Source organism: Pteropus alecto, unplaced genomic scaffold, assembly GCF_000325575.1.
Source record: "Pteropus alecto unplaced genomic scaffold, ASM32557v1 scaffold25, whole genome shotgun sequence".
NCBI lineage: Eukaryota > Metazoa > Chordata > Mammalia > Chiroptera > Pteropodidae > Pteropus > Pteropus alecto.
In genome coordinates, this window is record NW_006441955.1 from 5,309,301 (window position 1) to 5,331,683 (window position 22,383).

General features: G+C 42.9%; 2 protein-coding genes across 6 annotated transcripts in view; one reads left to right on the forward strand and one right to left on the reverse strand.

The window, feature by feature from the left end:
- The window catches only part of ZYG11A (zyg-11 family member A, cell cycle regulator), a 66,319-nt gene extending 64,725 nt beyond the window's left edge, over positions 1-1,594 (forward strand). The window contains exon 14 of the mRNA XM_006919447.2: positions 1,431-1,594. Within this exon, the coding sequence (XP_006919509.2) occupies positions 1,431-1,594 (164 nt within the window). The remainder of the gene's footprint in view (positions 1-1,430) is intronic.
- Positions 1,595-3,708: 2,114 nt separating this feature from the next.
- ECHDC2 (enoyl-CoA hydratase domain containing 2) overlaps positions 3,709-22,383 on the reverse strand; it is a 25,031-nt gene continuing 6,356 nt past the window's right edge. Inside the window, exons 2-10 of one of the 5 annotated variants that reach the window (XM_015595284.2) lie at positions 16,378-16,445; positions 16,194-16,281; positions 13,784-13,870; positions 12,903-12,995; positions 11,479-11,538; positions 11,070-11,257; positions 6,562-6,612; positions 5,142-5,189; positions 3,709-4,343 (exon numbers count right to left, since the gene is read on the reverse strand). In XM_015595284.2, the coding sequence (XP_015450770.1) occupies positions 4,266-4,343; positions 5,142-5,189; positions 6,562-6,612; positions 11,070-11,257; positions 11,479-11,538; positions 12,903-12,995; positions 13,784-13,870; positions 16,194-16,281; positions 16,378-16,445 (761 nt within the window). In that variant the 3' untranslated portion in view covers positions 3,709-4,265. The remainder of the gene's footprint in view (positions 4,344-5,141; positions 5,190-6,561; positions 6,613-11,069; positions 11,258-11,478; positions 11,539-12,902; positions 12,996-13,783; positions 13,871-16,193; positions 16,282-16,377; positions 16,446-22,383) is intronic. The other 4 variants (XM_006919210.3, XM_015595285.2, XM_015595287.2 and 1 more) reach the window with 4 other exon arrangements.

Sequence of the window (22,383 nt, forward strand, 5' to 3'; positions counted from 1 at the left end):
GTTTTTCCTGGCTTCCAGAGGCAGATGTCCCAGGGCTGTCCCCTGTGTGGGCTGCCTGTGGTCTTCTGTTGTGGCAGCTGCAAGTATGCTGGTATGTGGGGCTGGCCCCTGATGTAGCTGGCTGTGAGGTCTGGCTGTGACTGCTGCAGGCACACTGATTGCACAGGTTGTAATCTTTTTCTTCCCCCATCTTTAATTCCCCCCCTACCCTTCCATCCCTTACCTATGGATGTTGCCGTTTCACCTTAAGAACTGGATCTCTGAAGGCGGGACGTCTCCTCGCACACACTTGCAGTGTGCACTTGGGGCCTAGCACACCAAGGGTATGGTCTGTGGCTCCACCTGGGGCACGAACCCAGGACCTTCTGCATGTAAAGCAGACTTGCTAACCACTGCACTGTGGAGCCACCCCCTGTAATCTTTTTTTAAAAAATAGTTTACATGTCTCTGTGTGTGTGTGTGCCCATGTGCAACATTTTTTGATAATTGCCTTAGTCGTGTTTTTGGGTCATTATTTTTGTCTAATTGGCACATGGATTGATTAAGAGAATCCTTTTTAGACTGAATCGTGGTCATGCATTTTCAACATAATTTTTATTTACTTCTGTCAAGTGCCCTAGAGCTTTCCTTGGAATAGGGTTAATTTTTATATTAATTTCTCAGCTCAGTGGTTTCTAGAAAATTTAGGTAGTATAAATTCAGACCTCATAACCACTTGGGACTAAGGTTATGAATTCTTAGGAGAGACTTCTCCATATTCCTAAATATACCCACCTAGAACCCAGATCAAGTTAAAGATGTTTCATTGTCTTATCCCTTCTCTTGTCTAGCTCTCTGAGGGACTAGCTTTACGCACTGATTTTGCTTCTAACTTCCTAAATTAGAATCTGAATTCTTAGATGACTGAAATTGACAGTCCCTTTCTGCCCCAGGATAGCTGCAGGTTAGGTTATATGACTTAAGTGTTTTCTTCTCTTTGTGTCTGGCTACTGGACTTTTCCTTTACTTTGTATGTTCAACTATGTATTTAAAATTTTTTCAATTACATATTATCCAGCATCTTGTGTTTTCAGCTTATCTAGCTGACCATATTGCCTGAACCTGAAATGTGTGATTTTTGTAATAAAAGAAGTTCTTATCCTTTTAGCTAGGTTTAGAGTTATTTGAAGCATAGACTTGTTTGGAAGTAAACTAAAATCATGTGTTATCTCACATATAATACTAAAATCATGTGTTATCTCACATATAAGACAAGCATTATCTATGTTTTGACCTATTCGTTTCTTTTGAATTGATTCATGTTAGGTTATTTCCTATGTCAAACAGCTTAAAAATCTTTGTACCCTTTCTTCAAAAAAGTGAATGCAGTGACTTGAGAATATTTAAAATACCAATTTGTCCATCAAGTTTTTTGCTTGATTTTCTTTCAGCCAGCAAATACTGCAAAATGTTAGTTGAAGAAGAAGGATTGCAGCTTTTGCGCAACATCCAGGAGCACAGTGAGGCAGACCCCCAAGCACAGCAGATTGCAGCTTCTATTGTAGACGATTTCAGGATGCATTTCATGAATTATCAGAGACTTCCTTTGTGTTGAATGCCCTTCTTAACCTAAAGGTCTTCAGAGGTACTCTCTGTTCCTCAGTGGTCAGTCTTCTACCATGTCAGCAGTTAAATGTTGAACCCCCTTGTTGTTGGAGTTTGCGAGTTGGCCATCCTTTATTGATTTTCTGTAACTTAGAAAAAGTTTGCATTTGTATGATAGCCATGATCCCAAATCAAGTTGGAGTCATTCTGAGAACACTGTCCTTCAGCGGTTTTGAAAAATCAAGCTCTGGACTCTGTGGGAAGACCTGTGAGCTTGATATTGGAACAGCTAGGCCAGTTACTTTTCTCTAGCCCTGGCCAATTCCTTAACTCTGGGAGTTTGTCAGAGGAAGGAGAAAAAGGAAGACCTGCATGGAGACCTTGGTATTTGTTAAATTTCATGTTGGAAAGAACTCTCCTGAGTTGTTTTTCCTGGTTATGTGCAGCCACTGGAAAGAAGTACATGAAAATGTTCTGGGAAATATGTGCTTGTAAGATAGAACCTCTGTTGTTTGAAAGATAGAACCTCTGTTGGAGGGGAGGAAAAAGAAAAAAAAAAAAGCTTAAAAAATAGATACCAAGGTACTTTCCATTTATGGGGTGGAAGAAAGAGAAATATATTTTTTATAATTTTTGATATTCTCTTGGCCTTTTTCTTACAACTTTACGTATTAGACTGAATGGCATAACATTCTATGTATGTGTGTGCACTGGAGGGGCATGATGGGACTTAGAGACTAGAATGTTTAGGTGAAAGATTGTATAGGAATTGTAAATCTCAATCCCTCAAATTTTTAATTTGACTGGGACTGTAACCAAAATGGAGAGGAAGAGGAAGAGCCACGAAACTTTTGTCAAAGATTTCAAGAGGTGCTTTTCTGAGAACCAGCCTCAACCACAATATAAACTATCAGAAGCTTTCGTTTGTGTCTTCTGCAAACCTTCTCTGTAGAATAGAGTATGAACTCTTTTCTTGCCTTATTATTGACAACTAACAAACATGTTTTGCTATTCATCTGTTAAGTTTTTCAAAGAACAAAAATAAATTCCTTTTATATTAGTAGCGTATTTTAAGACTAGAATTTTGTTCTACTGGCTGTCCAGACTCTTAACTGGAGTGCTATATACCATCTTTTGGAATCAAATAAGACTTATTCTAAACCATGTTCCAGACTACTGCTCACCAGTATCTCACTGGTTAAGGGGAATTTATGACATATTTCCTTCTACAGTCCCGAAACTATACCACATTTTCTCTCATTCACTCTTCTGCATGATTTCAAAGGGTGTCTTAGTTTCCCAACCTGGGTTCTAGTAGTTTGGAACCTTCTATTACCAGATACTAACTTTTGTAAATTTGAAGATGTGGTGGAAATTAGTAGTGTCTTTTGAGGTCCAGTTCTACACTAGGCATCCCTCCAAGTTTTGTCCCATTCACAGCAGTCCTCTGGGGGTAGCTAAGTTTTATTCTCATTTAACAGATGAGAAAAAGGAAGTTCAGTAAGGTTATTACTTTCCTGAGTAGTTAACAGCTCATGTGGTTGGGGCTGATTCTAAGGCTTGCGCTCTTCACTGTTACTCTTCCTTCTAGGAGGTGAGCACAGCCTTGGGTCAGGTTGTACTTATTAGCAAATAAATGTTACTGGTATTCATACCCATGGCTTAGTGGCTCTAAGCCAGGCCTAGGCTCAGGAAACTTAGGCAGAACTCAGATCAGTTAAAAAATGATCACAAGACCACAGTGTAAGATGCAGCTTTCTCGTCCCCTGCCTTGGAACAGGAGAAGGGCTACTTAGACTAGTGTGCATAGCAACACCCCCCCCCCCTTTTATTTCTAAGTGTATTATACTTTTGTTCACCTTTGCTCATACTGTTCCCCTCAACCTTCCTCTTTGCCTCAAATGCCTGTTAATCCTTAAGGCTTCAACTCGTGTTACCTGCCCATATCTTAACCCTCTATTCTCTCCATCAGAGTTCATCACTCCCTTCTCAATACTCCTGAAGTCTATTTAATGCAGCCACCAGAGACTTGCCTTGCCACCCTGTAGTTTACAAAAGGTTTTCACAGTGGTGATTTCATTTGGTTCTCACAAGAACACTGTATATTAATAATAACAACTCGTATTTATTGAACATGGGGCATTTTATTTAAAATCTTCGCAACAGTTTCATTTTGCAGATGAGGAAGTTGAGGCACACAGTGAATAACTGGCAGAGAGCTAGACCTGTAGTCTGATTCCTGGCTCCTACTCAGCCTCTACCAGGACTTCTTTATGATCTCTATTATACAGAGTTAGAAACTCTTACAACCTCTTGCCACTTCTGGTGAGCACGTGATAACTGAGAGACAGAGGTTATCTGCCTGAGAGCCAACAATACAAAGGCCCAGAAGGGTCTAATTCTTAGTTTATCATTCTAGTAAAGAGAGACAGGTATTCTCTAAAGCGAACCTGACCCCAGTGATTGTCTACCCAGGGTGAGGAATAATGAAGATAGCAGTAGGTGGCATGGTCAGCACCCTAGTACTGGGCATTGTACTTATCATCTTATATCCATCATTGTCCTTGTGAGGAAACTGAAGCCCAGAGAGGTGAAATGATGAGAGCAGTCATGCTGCCAATTTTCCTTCTGGATCCTGCACTTTAAAGTGTGCATCTCCCATGTTTAAGGTTAAATGGGAATCACTTGCCCACAAATCTGGGGGGCCGCTTCTCCTTGAAGGCTGCCATGCCCTCTAGCCGGTCCCAGGTAGGGATATTCTGAAACAACAACAGAATATTAGTTTTCAGGGAGCAGAGCCAGAGGCCAGTAAAGGCTTGCAGATGCTTGTCTAGCCCATGACAAGGCGAGAGTCCAAGCTTTTCCATTGTCTGTGGACTCTGGTATTGATCCCAGCAAAGGTATGGGCCTCAGTGGCTCCTTAGTCTCCTGGGGAAGGCAGGCCGCCTCCCTAGAATCTGTGGCCTGTTACTTGCCTCCACTTACACACTGTTTACGTGCCTCGAGAGAACTCCTTTGAATCCTGGTGTGTGCTCCCTCACACCAGGCCTTGCAAGTCCCAGGACCTCCTGCTTAAGAGTATTTTGGCTATTTGTTAACTTGGAGATTAGTATTTTTGACTTAGTCAGGAGTTGAGGCTAAAGAGGTCAGCCCCAGGTTTACCACTCCACCATCGAACACACACAGCCTACAGGCTATTACCAAGTTCTTATATCCCAACTCTAGCGTGTCCTCTGCAGTGGCCACAGGTAAAGAGACAGCAGAAGCCATTTTTCTTCTCTGTCAAGTAACTGTGCTCTGTGATCCTTTGGGCAGTAGGTGAGGCAGTAGGTGGGGCAGGATGCACCACTATTAAAGGTGGAGGATTCAGTCCCAGAGAGAAACAGTGTGGTTCCCCTGGGGTCACTCAGGCTAATTGCGAAGAGGCAGTGGCATAAAGTATGACTCTTTGAGTTGGGAAGAACCTACTAAATTGGTCATGTATTGCACAAAGCTTCTGACTTTGGCCTGGCTTCTGCTTACAAGTATTCATAGACTGACCAGCAGCAGCTACGTACCTGAGCATAGCATATCCCTTCAATGGCCATCCCTGATGCAATGTCCACCTGCGAGAAAGAAGTAGTACCTAGATCAGCCTGACCTTGTCCACTTCCATCTGTACTGGGAGCCAGCCCACCCTACTGCTTATACTATTCCCTTCAGCAAAGACTTTTCATGGATTACTCCAGCAAAGAATTACTTAGGCTTACTTTATATCAGTCATGAACAGAGATGAATATGATAAGGAATTTTCTACTTGGAGAGGGAACACCATAACAGTGATAAAACAGTGCTGGGACAAATGGGGGTGTAAGAACAATGGGGAGGAATGCACACAACCTGTAGAGCTGAGGAGGGTATGCATATGAGCTGTGCTTGCACAGCCAGTGTTCTCCTCAGGCTACTTCACCACACCTGTTACCCCCATCAGTGAATTTTGCAGGCTTTCCATTGCCCTCAGGAAAAAGGCCCGGGCCTTTCTGACCTGGCCCTTGGCAACTTCCCAGCCTCTACAAGCACTGTTCTAAGAGAAGTACCTTGTATATGTGTTTAAACTTACTTTTCACAACAAGGGTTATTATCCCTACTATCCAGCTGAAAAATCTGAGGCATAGGAAGATGAAGTAATTTGTCTAAGGCCACAACAGTATGTGAAAAAGTAGTTATTTGAACCCCGGAAAAGTCCAGCATCAGAACTTGTGCCCCCAACCTCCATGCTGTGTTGTCTCACCCCTTTACTCTCATTCAGTCAAGATGCTTATTTATGCACCTCTGCTTTTGCTTGTACTTTTTATTTTTTTCCAGAATTATCCTTCCCAAGGCAAACTCTAGAAAACATTCTTTGACCCAGCATTATCCAATGGGACAGCACAGCCATAACCTCTCCAGGGTGTCCACTTGGTATCCCTAACCTTTTATGAGTGATTTGGGTCTTTATCTACGTCCCTTGCCACCTTAGGGGTAATGACTTATCTCTTTGTCCCAGTTCCCAGCTCAGTTCTAGATTCAGTGTGTGATGAATGAATCTATGAGTAAGTTGATGTCTAGGGATGGGATTGGTTGCATCCAAGGCCACACCCTAAGTTCTGTCTTTGAGGCCACATTACTGACCACCAACACAAACCTAAGAACATGGACTGGGAGCCACACAAACCTAGATTCTTTTTACTTGCTCTGTGACCCTGGATAAGTCATTTATCCTTTCAGAACCACATTTTCCTCCTCCAAAGGAAAGAGATGAGGATAAAATGTATTGTGAATGTCACTTGGCCAACCTTTCCATTTTGTAGATGGGTAAACTAGGACACAGGTTACACTCTGTTATAAAAGTCCAGTTTCTGAGTTCTTTATAGTAATGTTGTCAGTTTGTGTGAGCTGTGAAAGTACTCGCTGCCTCTCAGCCACTAAGAACCCAAGCCCAGACCAGAACCTTCTCACCTCCATTCCTCGGTCAATGGCTACTTTGCTCAGCCGCACAGCAGTGGGGGCCTAGGGAAAAGAAAAGGCTTGGTTGAGGAGGGGATCAGTGCTGATAGGAGAGTTGAAATAAAGACATATAGTTCCATGGTGGTGGAAGAGGCATGGACAGGAAGGCAGAATTCAAGCTGTTCTTCTGTTATGGTTCATTAGTGTTAGCACCTTCTAGTTCTCAGCTGATATTCCTTTTTTGTAATAAAGGAAACCTGACTTATCCCTGATCCTGACCATCTGGGGTTCTTGTTATTTAATCCATTTCTATAACGTACTATAATTTACAAAGTGCTTTCCCACCCCCAGGCTTGTCTAATAGTGCTACCCACCCTTCTAGGAGAGTGCCATCTTTAATTGAGACACAGGGAGGTGAAGCACTTGACCATGTTTGTCCAGTGACTCGGTGGTGAAGCTTGGATTTGATTCCCTTCCTCTATCTTCTCATCTCAGTAAGTGCAAGCCTTCACTGCAAGCAGGTTTCACCCCAGCAGAGTAAAAATGTCAAGATTAGGAAGTTGGGCTTTGGAGTCTGACAGGTCTGGTTTGAAATCCCAAGAGGGCATTTTGCATAGCCACTTGGAAGCAAAGAGCATCAAAGTGCCATCTTTGCTTCACTGGTCTTGCTTCCAATTAATTTGTGCCACAACAGGCCTGGTACTTTATCCTTAGCCCCACTTCTAGGCAAGGAATGCATTTATTTCCTATAGTATTCATATTATAGTATTTGAAGTTTTTATAAGACTTTATCAGAAAACTAATGATTTTAAAAGTCTGTTAGCATAGAAGTCATAAATGAAAAAGCTAGTTACATAAAAATGAAGACCTTCAAATGGGGAAAAGTACCACAAATAAAAGGCAGAACTAAAAAACTGGGAAAATATATTTGTGATACTATGACATGAATTTCTTTGATTTATAAAAAGCTGGTATAATTTTTTTTTTAAAACATTCACAAGGGTATGAAAAAGTTCACAGAAAAAGAAATATAAATTCAAGAGTTTCTCAGCTTAAGTCTTAAAAAATGCAAATCAAAGCAATGAGATGCCCCTTTTACCTCAGACTAGGTAAATAGGAAAATGTTGGCAATGCCTACTATTGCTGAGATTAGGAAACAGGCATTTGCATAACTATTAATAGAGTAAATTGGTACAAAACTTTGGGATGGCAGTTTGGCAAGAACTGGCAAATGTTAGATGCACATGCTCTTTAATGTTGCAACTCCATGTTGGAGTTTGCCCTACAGAGGTACTTCTAGAAATAGACTAAGATACGCAAAGTTATTTAACTCCAGCTATTTTGCAGTAGCAAAAAGACGTAAACAACATAAATGTTCATCATTAGAGTACTGGTTAAATAATGAGTCAGACACATCCAGACCACGAATGAAGAAGTGCAGTTTAAAAGAATGAGGTTGACAAGTATATGCTGGTTTGGGAAACTCACAAGATGTTAGGTGCAGGGAAAAAGGTTCTTACTAGTATGTATGTTATTATTCCATCTGTGTAAAAGGTGCTGGTATGACATTCCTTTAGGGATTATTATCTAGGAAATGTATAGCGAATTGTTGGTTCAGAGGGAAGTGCGTCAGCTTCAAGGTTAAGTCTATTGACTGACATTTTTTAAATTAAGAATTGGCATATTCAGTAATAATTGAAATTTCTTCTTATAGCATTTTATAGAACTCTTCATTTTCTACCAGTAGCATATATATCACTGTGTATATTCTTTTTATTGAAGGAAAAAGACTGTCCCAAAGGTAATAAAGAGTAAAATGAAGTAAAAAAAAAAAAAAAAGGAGAATGGAGAACTTCACTTTTCATATTATGCTTTTCCATACTGTTTGAATTCTTTACTATGCATATTTTAACTTCATAGATTAGCTACTAATGGTGTGTTCCTTGTCCCTTAAACCATCCTTAAAAGGAATTTAGTTATTTAAATATATATGAGTATATATTTGTAACTTTTATTCTTATATATGCAATGCAAATTTCTGGAAGAGTATGTATACTGTTAACAGTGGTCATCTCTGAGGAGAGGGCTTGGGGAATTGAGAGCTGTTTGGGTGACCAACTGGTTTGCCTGTGACTGAAGGTTTATCAGGACATAGGACTTCTATTTTTAACTGAGTCAGCCCCAGGTAAACAGGGTCACCTGGGATACCCTATTTTTCATTTTGACCTATACCCTTATTCTTCTGTCCTATTTGATTTGCTTGTCATGAATATGTATTATTATTTAGGTAACTAATAAACTGATTTCTCACCAAAGAAAATTTAAAACTATGTAGATATAGTTTTAACATACTGTATGTGTATGTTAACATACGTATTTATGTTTCTGACTGTATAGACATGAGAATTATTAGACATCTGATAATTTCACTTTACTTGGAAATGACAACAGTGGGTCACAGTGTGGCCACAGTGTGTGCAAGTAGGAAACATAGCCAAATCCATATTCAAAGCATAATCTATATTTACTGTTTAGGGGGGAAATCTGAATGTTAAACTGTAGGCCTTGCATTTATTAAAAATCTTTTTTTGGCCCTAATCTCTGGAACCATCTGACTCTCTAGTCTTGGTAGATTGTGCACTAGAGAGCAGCCATCTACCACACCATCCCTGGCACTCACCTCATCTGGGAATCTCATCCTAGGCACCTAGTAACTCGGTTGGAAGTTGAAGATTTTTCAGGTTGCATCAGATGTCCTGAACATTGTGATTAGTGATTGTAGTACTAGTTTAATGCTGGTGTTCTGGTATGCAAAGCTACTTTTAAGTACTGAAACACTAGTACTTATTTTAGTAGAATACCATTATTTCAGTGTATTCAGAAATCTGAAATCAGAATCATCTTGAGATCAAGCTGAAAGACCTGGTTATTCAGTCTATGCAGAAAGATATAAGCTCTACCATCTACAAATCTTGCTAGATAGGCCTCCTCTGTGGAGGTGCAATCGGCCACTACCTTGAGTCATTCAGAGTTTTGCTTTAGTTCAGAGACTTTTTGACCAAGTATAATAGGAACTGATAACATTAAAATTGTTCTTGTAACAACATCAAACTCTCTATTTATATATGATGAAACAAACAAAAGAAATGAAGACAATATAAATGCTTATTCTTTTTAACCAAACTCACTATCAATTTTTAAAAGTTAATTTAAAACTCTGCCCTTAAAGAAGACCTCGAAGAGTTATAAAAAGAGGTGGGATTATTTAAATAGGAGACACATTTTTATCCCCCAAATAAAATATTTTCATAGTTAATTCATATACTTTTATCTGTTAAAATGATGTATGGTTAACAATTTACAGACTTACATTTTTTTGTTTTGTAACATGTTTGTAAATTTTTCTATTCGAAATGCATTAAATGGTTTCACAGTTTTAGAAATTTTGTAAATATATTCTGTACTCCTTAGGATAAAAATACATTTTCACTTCATATTCTGTATTATGCAAACTAAATGTCAAAATATCAATATTGTCTTTCTGGTATTGCAGTCATTTTTTGTGACCTTGATGAGCAAGTCACTTAACCTTTCTGGATCTGTTAAATGAAAAACACAATGAGGATAATAAACTCAACTGTATTGTTCTAATAACTGAGACTATTGAAATACCTAAGATTGTGTCTGATGGATGGAAGGGAGATGTTCCATATGGGCAAGTCAATATATATTATAAATTAGTAAAAACAAGGCTCAATTTCAGCTGCTTTCATATCTTTATGGAATCTTGGGACCTCCCTCTGGGTCCTGTTCATGAGCAGCCAATAGAACCTCTCTGGTCCTTGGAGACCCCATCAGCCAGATCCTGGATCCTGCTAACGGCTTTGGGCCTAGCAGCTGATAGGATTACACTGAAGCAGGGCCTAAATTCATTCACTGGGCCTCTAAACGTTTTGTGAGATTATTCTCAGAGGATTTTTAAAAATCAACGGGTCTTAACATACCAGTACTACATGATGCATTTTAAGAATTTTCCACCATGTAGTATGGTCAGAAAGATGGGCTCTTAGTTCTTCATTTGCTTTAGAATCTTGCTTTTTCATTTTCTGGGACATGATGAATGTCCAATTTAGTAGCCACTAGCCACATGTGGCTATTAGCATTTGAAATGTGAGAAGTGTACCCGAGAAACTAAATTTTTTATTTAAGTAACTCCATGTGCAGCCTTAGTGGACAGCACAGATATAGAACATTTCCATTGTCTCAGAAAGTTCTGTTGGACAGTGCTGTTCTGAGGATTTTCAAGCCCATTTGATTCCAGTCCCTCGATTCAGTTTTTATTTTAACTTAAAATTTGATTTAATTTTGTTTACTAGATGGCTGAATGGATGCAGAACCCCCGAAGAGGGTTAATATTAATAAGTCCTGGGTAAATGGATCATGTGCGGCCCCATGGAACACCCCGGCTTCCCCTCATGTGTTTTCCATGGAAACCCTCCTCTGCTAGGCTGCTACCACACCTGGGGCAGGATCTCCTGGGCTAGTTCTCGTGCCCGGTGATAGGCGGCATTGCCCTCCTCATTCTGGGCCACAGCGTGGTTGACCAGCCTCAGGGCCTGTGCCTGCTCCCCACTCAGTCTTCGGCCCGTGAAGATGAGCTCCTTTGCCAGAGCCACGCCTAGGCATCGAGGCAGCCTTTGAGTCCCTCCTGCCAGGATGGATTGGGAGTGGTAAATCAGCATGGAAGTGGGAGCCCAGAGAAGGCCCAGGCTGGGAGTCAGCCAGGACTTCTCAGAAACAGATTCTGAGTTAGGATGGAAAAGCAGACTCCCAGAACAAAAAGCAGAAGAGGAAAGCAGGGAAAAGTACCCTGGACAGGGTGGACTTGAGCAAGTAGAGGAGAAGGATTGGTGCTGTGGATGAGTTTACCTGCTCCCGGGAGGAGCCCTCTGGTGGTTTCAATTAGCCCCATGACTGCCGAAGAAGCTGCTTAAACAGAACAGAGTGAAATCCCCACCCTCTCCTCCAGTGCCAGTCCTTTGGGAGAAGACACCCACTTCTGGGCTCTGTTAACACCTCCAGCCAACCACTTCATGGTCTGGCCATAGCCAGAACTCTAGACTCTGCCTTTGGAAAAGCCCTGACCTGGAGATCAGGAAGCCCAGGCCCTCATCCTACCACCCCCACTGGTGGAGGTGTGCATCACCAGGAATGTCTCCTACCCTTCTTGTGCCCTCTTCAGAGAGCTGCTAAGGATCAGATGAGGTAATGGTGTTTGGAACAAGGAGGGGGTCCAGGAAGGTGCCCAATTCCTATTTGTGATTTAATGGGTTCTGTCTCACACACCCTTTGCTCTGGCTTGGCCTAGAGTGTCAGTGACTCCTGCTCCTACCACAGTTGTTCCAGCTTTTTGTCAGCCTTAAATTTCCATGTTCCAGTCTGCATCCTCCTTCAGCTTCCTCTGAGAAGGCCTTCTTGAGTGTCCCACCCCACAGCCTTCTCCCTTGAATTTCCTCAGCACAGGCCGTCTAAACCAAGTAGTGTTCACAGGAGGGGATGGCTATCACTCCTGCCTGTTAGTTTTACATTCGCTCTCGCCTGTTGCCAAAACCCTGCAATTTTGTTGCCTCGAACATGAGGAAGTGATTAGCAGAGTTGGGGCTATGTCCTGGTATTTTGATGCCTTCTGTTTGATATACATTGTATAAATATAAGCTACCTCAATGCTTGGAGTTACACATTTTTAGAATGTTCTTTCTGGGGTGGCAGGAGAAAGTGAGGAGAAGAGAGTAGCAGCATGATGGCACTCAGACCTTTTCTAACTGCCTCCAAGAAGGGCAGGCCTAACCGCCGAGTTAGTAAGGTTAAAATGGGATCTATTCTTCCTTCCCTCCACTCTTCAAAGCTCAATTGCTCTAAACAAGTTATGCAAACCTTGGTTCAGTCATCATGTGTGCTAGTGTCAAACTGCCCCCAGGGCTCAACTTATTTTGAAACATGATGAAGCTGGCTTGGACAGAAATTAAACAACTAATTTTTGTCATCCTCGGCCTTCCCTCTCTGTACTCTTTGCTATCCTGTCAGCAGTCGCTCTGAGGTTGGCGGAAGCATTCCTGAGATGAGGGAAGCGGGTGCTGAGAAGTGATGGATTCTATAGCAGTCAGGGGCTGAGCCAGGAGGTGAACCAACTTCCACCTGAACTTTTGTGTCCCCTCACCTTGCCTTTAGTTCTGCTGTTGGTTGGAAAGCCAAGAGCAGTGGCCAACTTTGCATAATCCTCAGACTTACCCTTCCCTCCCCTTTTACTTACCCTTCCCTCCACTCCCTATCCCAACTCTCCCCTTGCCCAATACCTGCTACTCGGAGGTCACAGGCCAGCGCAAGTTCCAGGCCTCCACCCAAGGCAAACCCATCCACAGCTGCAATGGTGGGTACTGGGAAGGCTGCTGTGGAGGTGAAGAATGGCTCAGCTTGAGAAGCCCTCGCAGGACCAGGACAGGGGCTCAAGATTGGGGAGGGGCTAGCTGGTTGGGACAGAAGGCCTTAGTGGTCCCAGGTTTGGGAGCCTCACCTGGTACCTCAGCCAAATTATTTTAGAAGTCAGCTTTCCCATTTGGGAAAGTTGTGGGATCAGCTGGGGAACCAGAGTGGAAGAGGTAGGCTGGATGATCCCTGCTCAGGGCCCTCTCTCCTGCTGGCCACCCTGGGACTGGCTACTTTGCTCCCCTACCTTGTTCTGTGTACCAATCCCTGTGCTGGGTGCTGGGAACACAGAATTGAATCAGACTTGAGAGACAGAGCCATAAACAGGCCATGATAACCCAGGGTGACCATCGCTCTGATAAAGGAAGCTTGCAGGATAAGTCAGGGAAGGCTTCCCAGAGTGGGACTGGTGGTGTTAAAGGATGAGTAAAAATTTCAGGTTGCTAGGGAGGGATATTCCGGCAAAAGGAACAGCAACTGTCAAAGCCTGAAAGCCTGGCTGGTAAAACATGACTCTTATGGAATAGCCAGGCTTGAACCTTGAGGGAAGGGAGTTTGGGGAAGGGGTTGGGAGTGGTGAAGGGACAACTAGCAGGGCACAAAGGCTGAGGGGCCAGAGGTCTCTGAGAGAAACGCCCTCTGAACCCTAGGAGAGTCCAAACAGAAACTTTGCTCTTTAGAGCATGGTGGATGGTGCTGGGATCAGCAGGGCTCCTGAATGCCCTCCTCTGCCCCATTCCAGGACCCTTACCAATCTCATCCATCAGGCCTCGGAGCCGCTGAACAAAGACCCCCACCTCCACCTCATTCATCTGCTCCCGCTCCTTCAGGTCTGCGCCTGCAAATGATGAGGGATTGGTGACAGCCTTTGGGAAATAACCCATTACTGAATCCTAGGCTGTTATGAAAGTATCCAGCAAGGGAGACTTGAGGAGAAGCAGCCAGAAAGGAAGGAGAAACACCAGGAAAGCATGGTCAAGGAAGCCAGGAAGGAAAACGGAGAGGGGGACAAAAAGGGGTGCAACAACAATGGAAAGAAAATTGGACGTAAACAAAATTAAAAACTTTCATGCATCAAAAGACACGATTAAGGAGTGAATCAGCCAACCCACAGAATGGAAGAAAATATTGTCAAGTCACATCTGATAAGGGATTGATATCTAGGATATATAAAGGCCTACAGCTCCACAAAAAACCCCACAAAGGACAAAAACTTGAATAGACATTTCTCCACAGAAGATATACAAATAGCCAATAAGCACATGAAAAGATGCTTAACATCATTAGTCATTAGGGAAAGGCAAATCAAAACCACAATGAGATAACATTTCACAACCATTAGATGGCTATTTAAACAACAACAAAGAATAGAAAACAAGTGTTGGTGTGGATGTGGAGAACCCTGGTGCATTGCTGGTGGGATGATAAAATGATGCAGCTGCTATGGAAGACATTTTGGTGGTTCCTCAAAAAGTTAAATGTAGAATTGCTATGATCTAGTAATTCCACTCCTAAGGATATACCCAAAAGAATCGAAAGCAAGGACTCAGACAGATACTGGCACACCAATGTTCATATCAGCATTATTCACAACGTCAAAAGGTGTAAACAATGCAATGTCCATCAACAGATAGATGGATTAACGAAATGTGTATATATACAAAGAAATACTATTCAGCTATAAAAAGGAATGACGTTCTGATTCATGTTGCAACATGGATGAAGCTTGAAGACATTATGCTAAGTTTATAAGCCAGATGCAAAATGACAAATATGTGATTCCACTTATATGAGTACCTAGAATAGGCAAATTCATAGGAATAGAAAATAGACGAGATGTTATTTGGGCTGGGGGCGGAGGGAATGGGGAAAGATTGCTTAATGGGCACAGAGTTCATGATGGAAAATTTCTGCAACAGTGGTGTTAGTTGTATAACCTTGTGAATGTACTTAATGTCACTGAACTTTAAACTTAAAATAGTTAAAATGTAAATTTTGTGTGCTGTATATATTTAGTACAACTTTTAAAATAGGTAAAATAAAAATTTATTGATTTTCCTCAGTTTTATTGAGAAATATCGATATATTGCTGTATAGTTATTTTTTAAAGTGGGGGAGGGGGATCATTGGGGTCCAAGGAGGCTGAGAGTTCAAGTTAGGTAAGAACTGAGAAGCAAACACAGAATACATTGGCGCGGAGATGGACGAGGACCTTGTGAGAGTAGTGACTATGGCAGGGCCACCAAAGGCCAGATGGCAGGGGGCTGAGGTGGGAGTAGGGGGTGAATACAGTCTTAACTTTGAGTTCTAGGCTATATGAAGTCAAGAGCCGGAGAGCCCTTGGAAATCTGATTAGTTCCAGCTCCTCAATGACAGATGGGGAAATGGAGGCCCAGAGAAGGGCAGAGACTAGCCCAGGATTTCAGAGCAAGTCAGGGGCAGACCCAGACCTCTGTCCTACTTGCCCCTGCTTATCTGGGATAGCGAGGAGTGGTGCTAACAGGGCATGAAGTGACCTTGATAGAGGAGGTCAGATAGACATGGAGATGAAGGAAGAGGCCAGCGTAGGGCGGGGACCTCAGCCAGAGCTAAACCACATTCCCTTGAAAAATCCTGAAAATCATGCTGCTCCCATCCTCCACAGCCACTTCCTGCTTCCCCGGTGACCCCCATTACCCTCTCCCCAACCATCCAGAGTAGGTTTTTAGCTCAGCTTTTATTAACTTGCTTCTTGTGGATCTAGGATGTGGTATTTCTGTCTTTGAAATGGAAGTTCATGGTGCTTGCCCTGTTTTAAAGACCAAGTGAGTACAGAGATATTAGAGAGCTTTGGTGACAGGAACTGGACAAAGGGGCACAGAGTACCATCTTGGCCACTGACCTTGTGAAAGTCTGGACTCATTTCCTCAATGATGGTTCAGAACACAGTATGGCGTAGCCAAAAGAATAAGGATTTAGGGGTCAGAGAGGCCAAGTTCAAATTGAGTTCTGTTCTGCCTCTTACTAGCTCTATGAGCCTAGGCAAGGAATTTTACCTCTGAGTCTTAGAGTTCACATCTGTAAAATGGGAATAATAAGCTCAATGCTAGAGCTGACCTGCCCACTGCAGGCTGGTGAGAGTCCTGCTGAGCCCTGGGGTTGGGTCAGGGGAGGAAACCCACCTGCACAGAACACACCCTTCACTCCACTTCTGAAGAGCAGGACACGTACTTGCCGGTCCTCCCGCAGCTGGGCCACAGCTTCCAGCAGCTGCAGAGAAGACCATGTCAGATAAGCTCCCTGTCCAGCCCAGCCCCAGCCCCAGCCCCAGCCGCCGCCCCGCCCCTGGGGTCTGCCCTTTCTCACCTCACTGACCAAGACTTTTCCCAGCGCATTGCGGGCATGCGGTCTGTTCATGATAATCTCAGTGATTCCTGCAGGGGACCGGGCAGCCTTGGGTGAGCCAGCTGGCCTGCTCACTCCTGGACTGGGGCTTGGGCAGCCTCTACCCTTGAGGAACCACTGTGGCTTGGGAAAGTCATACATGCCCAGGCCTTGGTTTTTCTGACTAGAAAATAGAATAACTCTTGCCTTTTCTGCCTCTACAGAAGTGGAAGGGCTCGTGAACTATGGAACAACATGGAGAGAGGGACATAAATGGCCACTGCAGTGATTTCTGCCTGCTTCTGCCATTGTTAAACACACATGCACACACACACCCCAGTTTCTTGGCTCCCTCCATGTTATTCTTCCCTTCACAGCTAGACTTCTTCCTCTAGAGTTTAATGAGTTATAATAAGCAAACACATTTGGCAACGGCCACCCAGAAACTCCCTCATGTGCTCTGACTCGGTCATATCCCCTTCCTCATCGTCAAAAGTAACAAATCTGACTCAGAGTTATCACTCCCATGCATTTCTTTACAATTTTATCACTCAAATGTGTATAGGTAGACATTACAGTTTAGACTTGCTAAAATTTAAAAATTTGATATGTCTTTTAAAAGCTTCTGCAGTCTGGATTTTGCTAATCGCATATCTATGGGGCAAGTTCGGCAGATTCCTCTGTCACCTGAACTTAGCAACTAAATTCAGAGTCTTGATCACACTTATTTATAAATGTTTTGTCCCCTTTGGCAAGAGAATAACGCTTGCCCTACCTGTGTGATGTTCTTTCTCCAGCAACAGGCATGCTTCTTAAAGGGGTTTTTAGTAATCATTTAATCACTTTCTTGCCTTCCATTCATTTAAGCCTTCTTCAATCTAGCTGCTACCCTTATCAGGAGAAACAGTTCTCACCAAATTGACCAATGTAACCATATCACTAACCAAGAGATATGTTTCTCTCCTGATCCCAGCCTCAGCAACAGTCAACTCTGTTGACCATACACATGCTCCTCCTTCAACATTCTCTGCCTTGGCTTTAAAAACAAATAGACGTAGTGTTTTTTGTTTGTTTGTTTTTTAACAACAGTTCGAAGTTCACAGCAAAACTGAGCAGAAAGTACAGAGTTCCCATATATCCCCTGCCTCCCAAACTCCCCCATTGTCAATATCCTGCACCAGAGTGGCACATTTGTCACAGTAGTTTAACCTGTACTGATAAGTCATTATAGCTCAAAGTCCATAATTTACCTTAGGTTGACTCTTAGTGTTGTACATTCGATGGGTTTTGATAAATGTACAAATAACACGTATCTGCATTGTGGCCTCACATTCTCCTTCTTCCTCTCAGATGATGCCTCTGCACTTACTCTCTAGGTTTTCTTCTACCCAATTTTTAAAACTGTTAACTCATTTACTCAAAACATATCTGAAATAAGTCCTGGGGATATAATGTACAGCATGGTGACTGTGGTTAATATCTTATTGTATATTTGAAAGTTGCTAAAAGAGAGATCTTAAAATGTTCTCATCACAAGGAAAAAAATGTGCAGCTACGGGTAGTGATGGATCTTAACTAGGCATATTGTGGTGATTATTTCACAGCGTAATAAATGTGGAATCAATTTCTCGTATACCTGAAACTGATATGGTATATGTCAATTATACCTCGATAAAAAAACCAACTCTTACAAAAGGTAACTCCACAAAAGAAGATATACAGATGGCCAGTAAGCACATGAAGAGATGTTTAATTTTATTGGTATCAAATAAGAGTTTTAAAAAAGCATAATGAGATGACTACACACCCAGCATAATGGCTAAAACCTAAAAATAAAAAATAAAAACCAAGTGTTGGTGATGAAAAAAAATCCTACATATCTATTGAACAACTATAATACATAATATATTGTGGGAGTCATAAGTTATATAACAGTTCCTGCCCTCAAGGCACTTACAGCCTAACACAAGTAAATTAAAATACAAGGTCATGAATAAGGTAAGTACATAAACTACTATAAGATTACAGATGGCAGCTCACAGATGGAAGCAAAGTGAGAATGAGTAAAAAATTTTCATTTAGGAGTGAGGTGTGGTGGGGGAAAATACAGGTAAGGGACTACTCAATTTTTTAATGTCAAAGCTCCTGAAAGCTTAATCCAGGATCTTTTTTCAGTCAACTTTTGTACAATTATGTATTTAATATACGCTGGCCTCTGTACTAGACACTGTGATTCCAGAGAGCAGAGCAGACCCCCTCCCTGTCTTCTCAGAACCTTCAGTCCCGCAGAGAAGACAGTCATTCAACAAATAATTACTATTTGTGATGAGAACATGGAAAAAAAGGACAAGGAGGTAGGAGGTACAGAGTGGGCTAAGGGGGACCCCAGTGCAGAAGGTCAGCGATGATTTCCTGAAGGAGGAAGAGATTTTTAAGCTGAGAGCTGAGAGATGAATAGGAGTCAGCCAAGTAAAAGTGTGTGTGGATGGGTGGGGGGAGAAGCCCATTCTAGGCAGAGGCCCTGAGTGAGGTAGAGCAGGGACGGTAGGGGAGGTTCTACAAAATCTGTAGAACCGGGCCTCAGGATTATTCAACTGGGCCTGAGAATTAGACTGACAAACAGATTAACAGGAGAAAAGTATACAAATTTATTAAGTTTTATATGACATGAGAGCCCTTATAAGGAAACAAAAACCCCCAGAAATTATGGAACTTACTACATGCTTTTATTGTAGGTCAAACAAAGAGGCAATTTTGGAAAAGTAATCAATGTGGGGAGGCTAAAGGAAAGTAAGAATTATTTTAAGAAGGTATGTTTGTATATAATTGTACAGAATTCTCTTGGCTTTGACTCCCTGTCAAAGAATTTTCTCCTGGTACAGAGAGATCAGTTTTCTCAGGGGAGTTTTTATTTCCTGTTTTCAGGAAGAAAAAGAGAAATTAGAATGCCCTTCTTGCATTTCACGTGCCTTTAGCTCAAAGTAATCTTTATGCCAAAGTGGCATGTTTTGGGGTGGCATATTCTGACACCTTTCAGTGTTTTCCAGGACTGGAGAAGTTCAGAGCAAAGGGAAAGCAGTATAAGGCAAGGCAGGAGAGTCCAGAGGCCCTGGGCTTGCTCATCTGCCCCTTCTCATCCACCTTCTGCGGCTCCAATGTGCTTGCCTCCCGTATCTCCAGGGCTGCCCAGCATACCTGGCCAGCCCAGAGCTCTCTGAGCTCTGAGCCTGAATATCCAACTGCCCTCTTGACGTCATGACTGACATGTCCAAAAATGATCAGTCTTTCTCCTGCTCCCTTGCTGAGTGAATGATGTGACTGTCAACTCAGAAGTCTGTTGTGTTGCCTCCCTCTCCCTCATCCAAGAAATTTACCCTGTCTCTGATGCCCGCCAATTAAGCCTCTTAAATAGATCTCAGCTCTTTCAGCTCATATCCCTCCTTGCAGCCACTAACGTGGTACAGGCTCTTTCCTCTATTACGTAGATCACCTCAGTCTTGCTCCTCCTCCCCATTCCACATGCATTCCTTCATTGAGTCAGAGTCATCTTTCTAACCCAAATCTGACCATGTCCCTCCCCTCTCCTTTTCATCAAAATAAAGTCCAATCTTTAATAATACAGGGGCCCCCACAATCTAACCCTTGCACCCCACTCTGGCCTCAACTCATTCTCACAATCCTGGCCAGGTGTGGGGAAAAGACACCAGCTCTGGGTAGAGGCTGTTTTTCTTTCTCTAAGATGTCAGGGATGGATGGACTACAGAGTGTTTACCAATCCTTTGGCGTTCAAAGGACCCTTATTTTTTTTCTCTTGGGGTCCTCAGCTTTGTCTGTGGAACAAGCAACATTCATTAAGATGGCATTCTTAGTGTAAGTTGATCTGAGACATAGAGAAAGGCCAAAAAAAGTTTCAGGGTTCTCAAGGGACAGAGTTTCCAGCCAGGAGTTAGAGAACTGGTCCAGGACAAAGTTCCAGTGGACTAGGTGGGCTTCTTTAGCCTCTCCAGAAATCTTTAAAGAGCTCTTTGAGCCCAGCAGGTCTGGAAGTCCCACAGAGGAACTATGATGTCCCCAATGTCCTCTCCAGCTCTGGTGCTTCAGAGGAGAAAATGTTGCAACTTTGGGGAAGAGAAACTGGCAGATACAGAGAAACCAGAAGAGTTGAGGGAAACAGTCTAGGTCCAAGGTCATTGTGGCAGACAGACCCTAGAGTGGCTTCCATGTTCATATCCTAAATAATCCCCCTTCCACTGAGTGTGGGTAGGTCTCGTGAATTGCTTCTAACTAACAGAATTCAGCTTCTATTAGTTACTTCCTAGACTGAATTACATGGCAAAGGTGATGAGATGTTACTTCCATGGTTAGGTTACAGTGTAGATAAGACTATTTTGCTAGGGGCACTAGAGAAATTAGTGGGCCTATGGAGAGGGTCATGGGGCAAGGAACTGTGGGCAGCCTCTAGGAGCTGAGAGTGGCCCCCTGGCCAACAGCAAGAAAACAAGACTTCGGTCCTACAAACACAGAAGGTGAATTCTGTCAACAAGGTGAGGCGCTTGAAAGCAGATCTCTCCCCAGTAAAGTCTATGATGAAACCCAGCCCTGGCCAACTCCTGGACTACATCCTGGTAAGATCCTGAGGCAGAGAACCCAGCTAGGTTGTGCCTGGACAGAAACTAGGAGATAATAAATGTGTGCTATTTTGAGCAGCAAAGCTCGTGGCAATTTATTCTGTGGCAAGAGAAAACTAATACAATCACAAAGTCCTGGGATTGATAGAAACGCTCCTTTTCACTCTCCTGTTCTGTTCTTCCTTTCTCTCTGACTGACACTCCACCTTTCATCTTTATCTCCTCTTTCCATCTTTATCTCCCTCAGAATACTAGCTGCCAAATCTTAAGGTGCTTGTCTTAAGCCACAGTGTGCTGGCTGGAAAATTACTGTTTGGCTATCGCCCATGGGAACATAACTCTCTAACAATAAGCTTTCTGCTTCTGTACCCTCCGCCGCTTGCACAACTGACCTGTGGGTTGACAGTTAGTAAAAAGAAAAAAAAAATAGACTTGTATTAACATTCTAACAATAAGCTTTCTGCTTCTGTACCCCCGCTTGCACACCTGACCTGTGGGTTGACAGGTAGTGAATAAGAGAAAAATAGACTTTTGTGTTTAAGACAGAATGAGGAATGGGGTTTAGGGCTTAAAAACCCTGTACCTCTACATTTCGAGGCTGCTTAATTTGGGGTCTGCGTACCCCTGGCAGACCCAGCTAGCTGAATAAAGAGCATGTTTCCTATAACTCACTGGTTTCTGGTGGTCCGTGCATCTATCAGGGGCTGGTGGCTACAATATTTGGAGGCTCCAGTGAGATCTCAGGGAGTGGCCCTGAGATCTAAGACTGGACCGGCCTCCGAAGCGGTTGCTGTCCTTGTCACGGATTCAAAGGGGTGGCCAACCTGAGATATTCCAGGGCCCTTGAATGCCGTGATGGGGTCAATGCAATCGTCAAGGACGCAACCTTTAGGACACACTCTTCGTTCCTAGTCCCGACGAGAATCTCTGAGGCCTCGACGTCTGGATAAAAAGGTACCTTTCTGTTTCTGTTGACCGGTCATTGGGGGTCCGTGGAGAGACTAGACGCAGTCCTATCTCCCGGACCGTGGCCAGGCCGTGAGACGCCGCCGCCTGTGTCCTATTGTCGGGTTCTGTTTATTGTCTTTCGTCTTGTCTGGGTTGTAGGTGGCAGACCTCTCCGGGTCCACCTACACCCCAGTAATTGTTCTCGTCTGAGTGTCTATCTTGTGTTTTCTGCGCAAGCGATGGGGGGAGGCCTCGAGTTCACAGAAGACACCCTTGGGGTGTCTCCTGAGACATTTCAAAGAAGGGTTTGTAGAGGGAGCTAACTATGGCATAAAGTTTTCTCCAGTCAGACTAAGAAAATTGTGTAAAGTTGAATGACTGTTTTTTGATGTAAACTGGCCTCTTGAGGGTT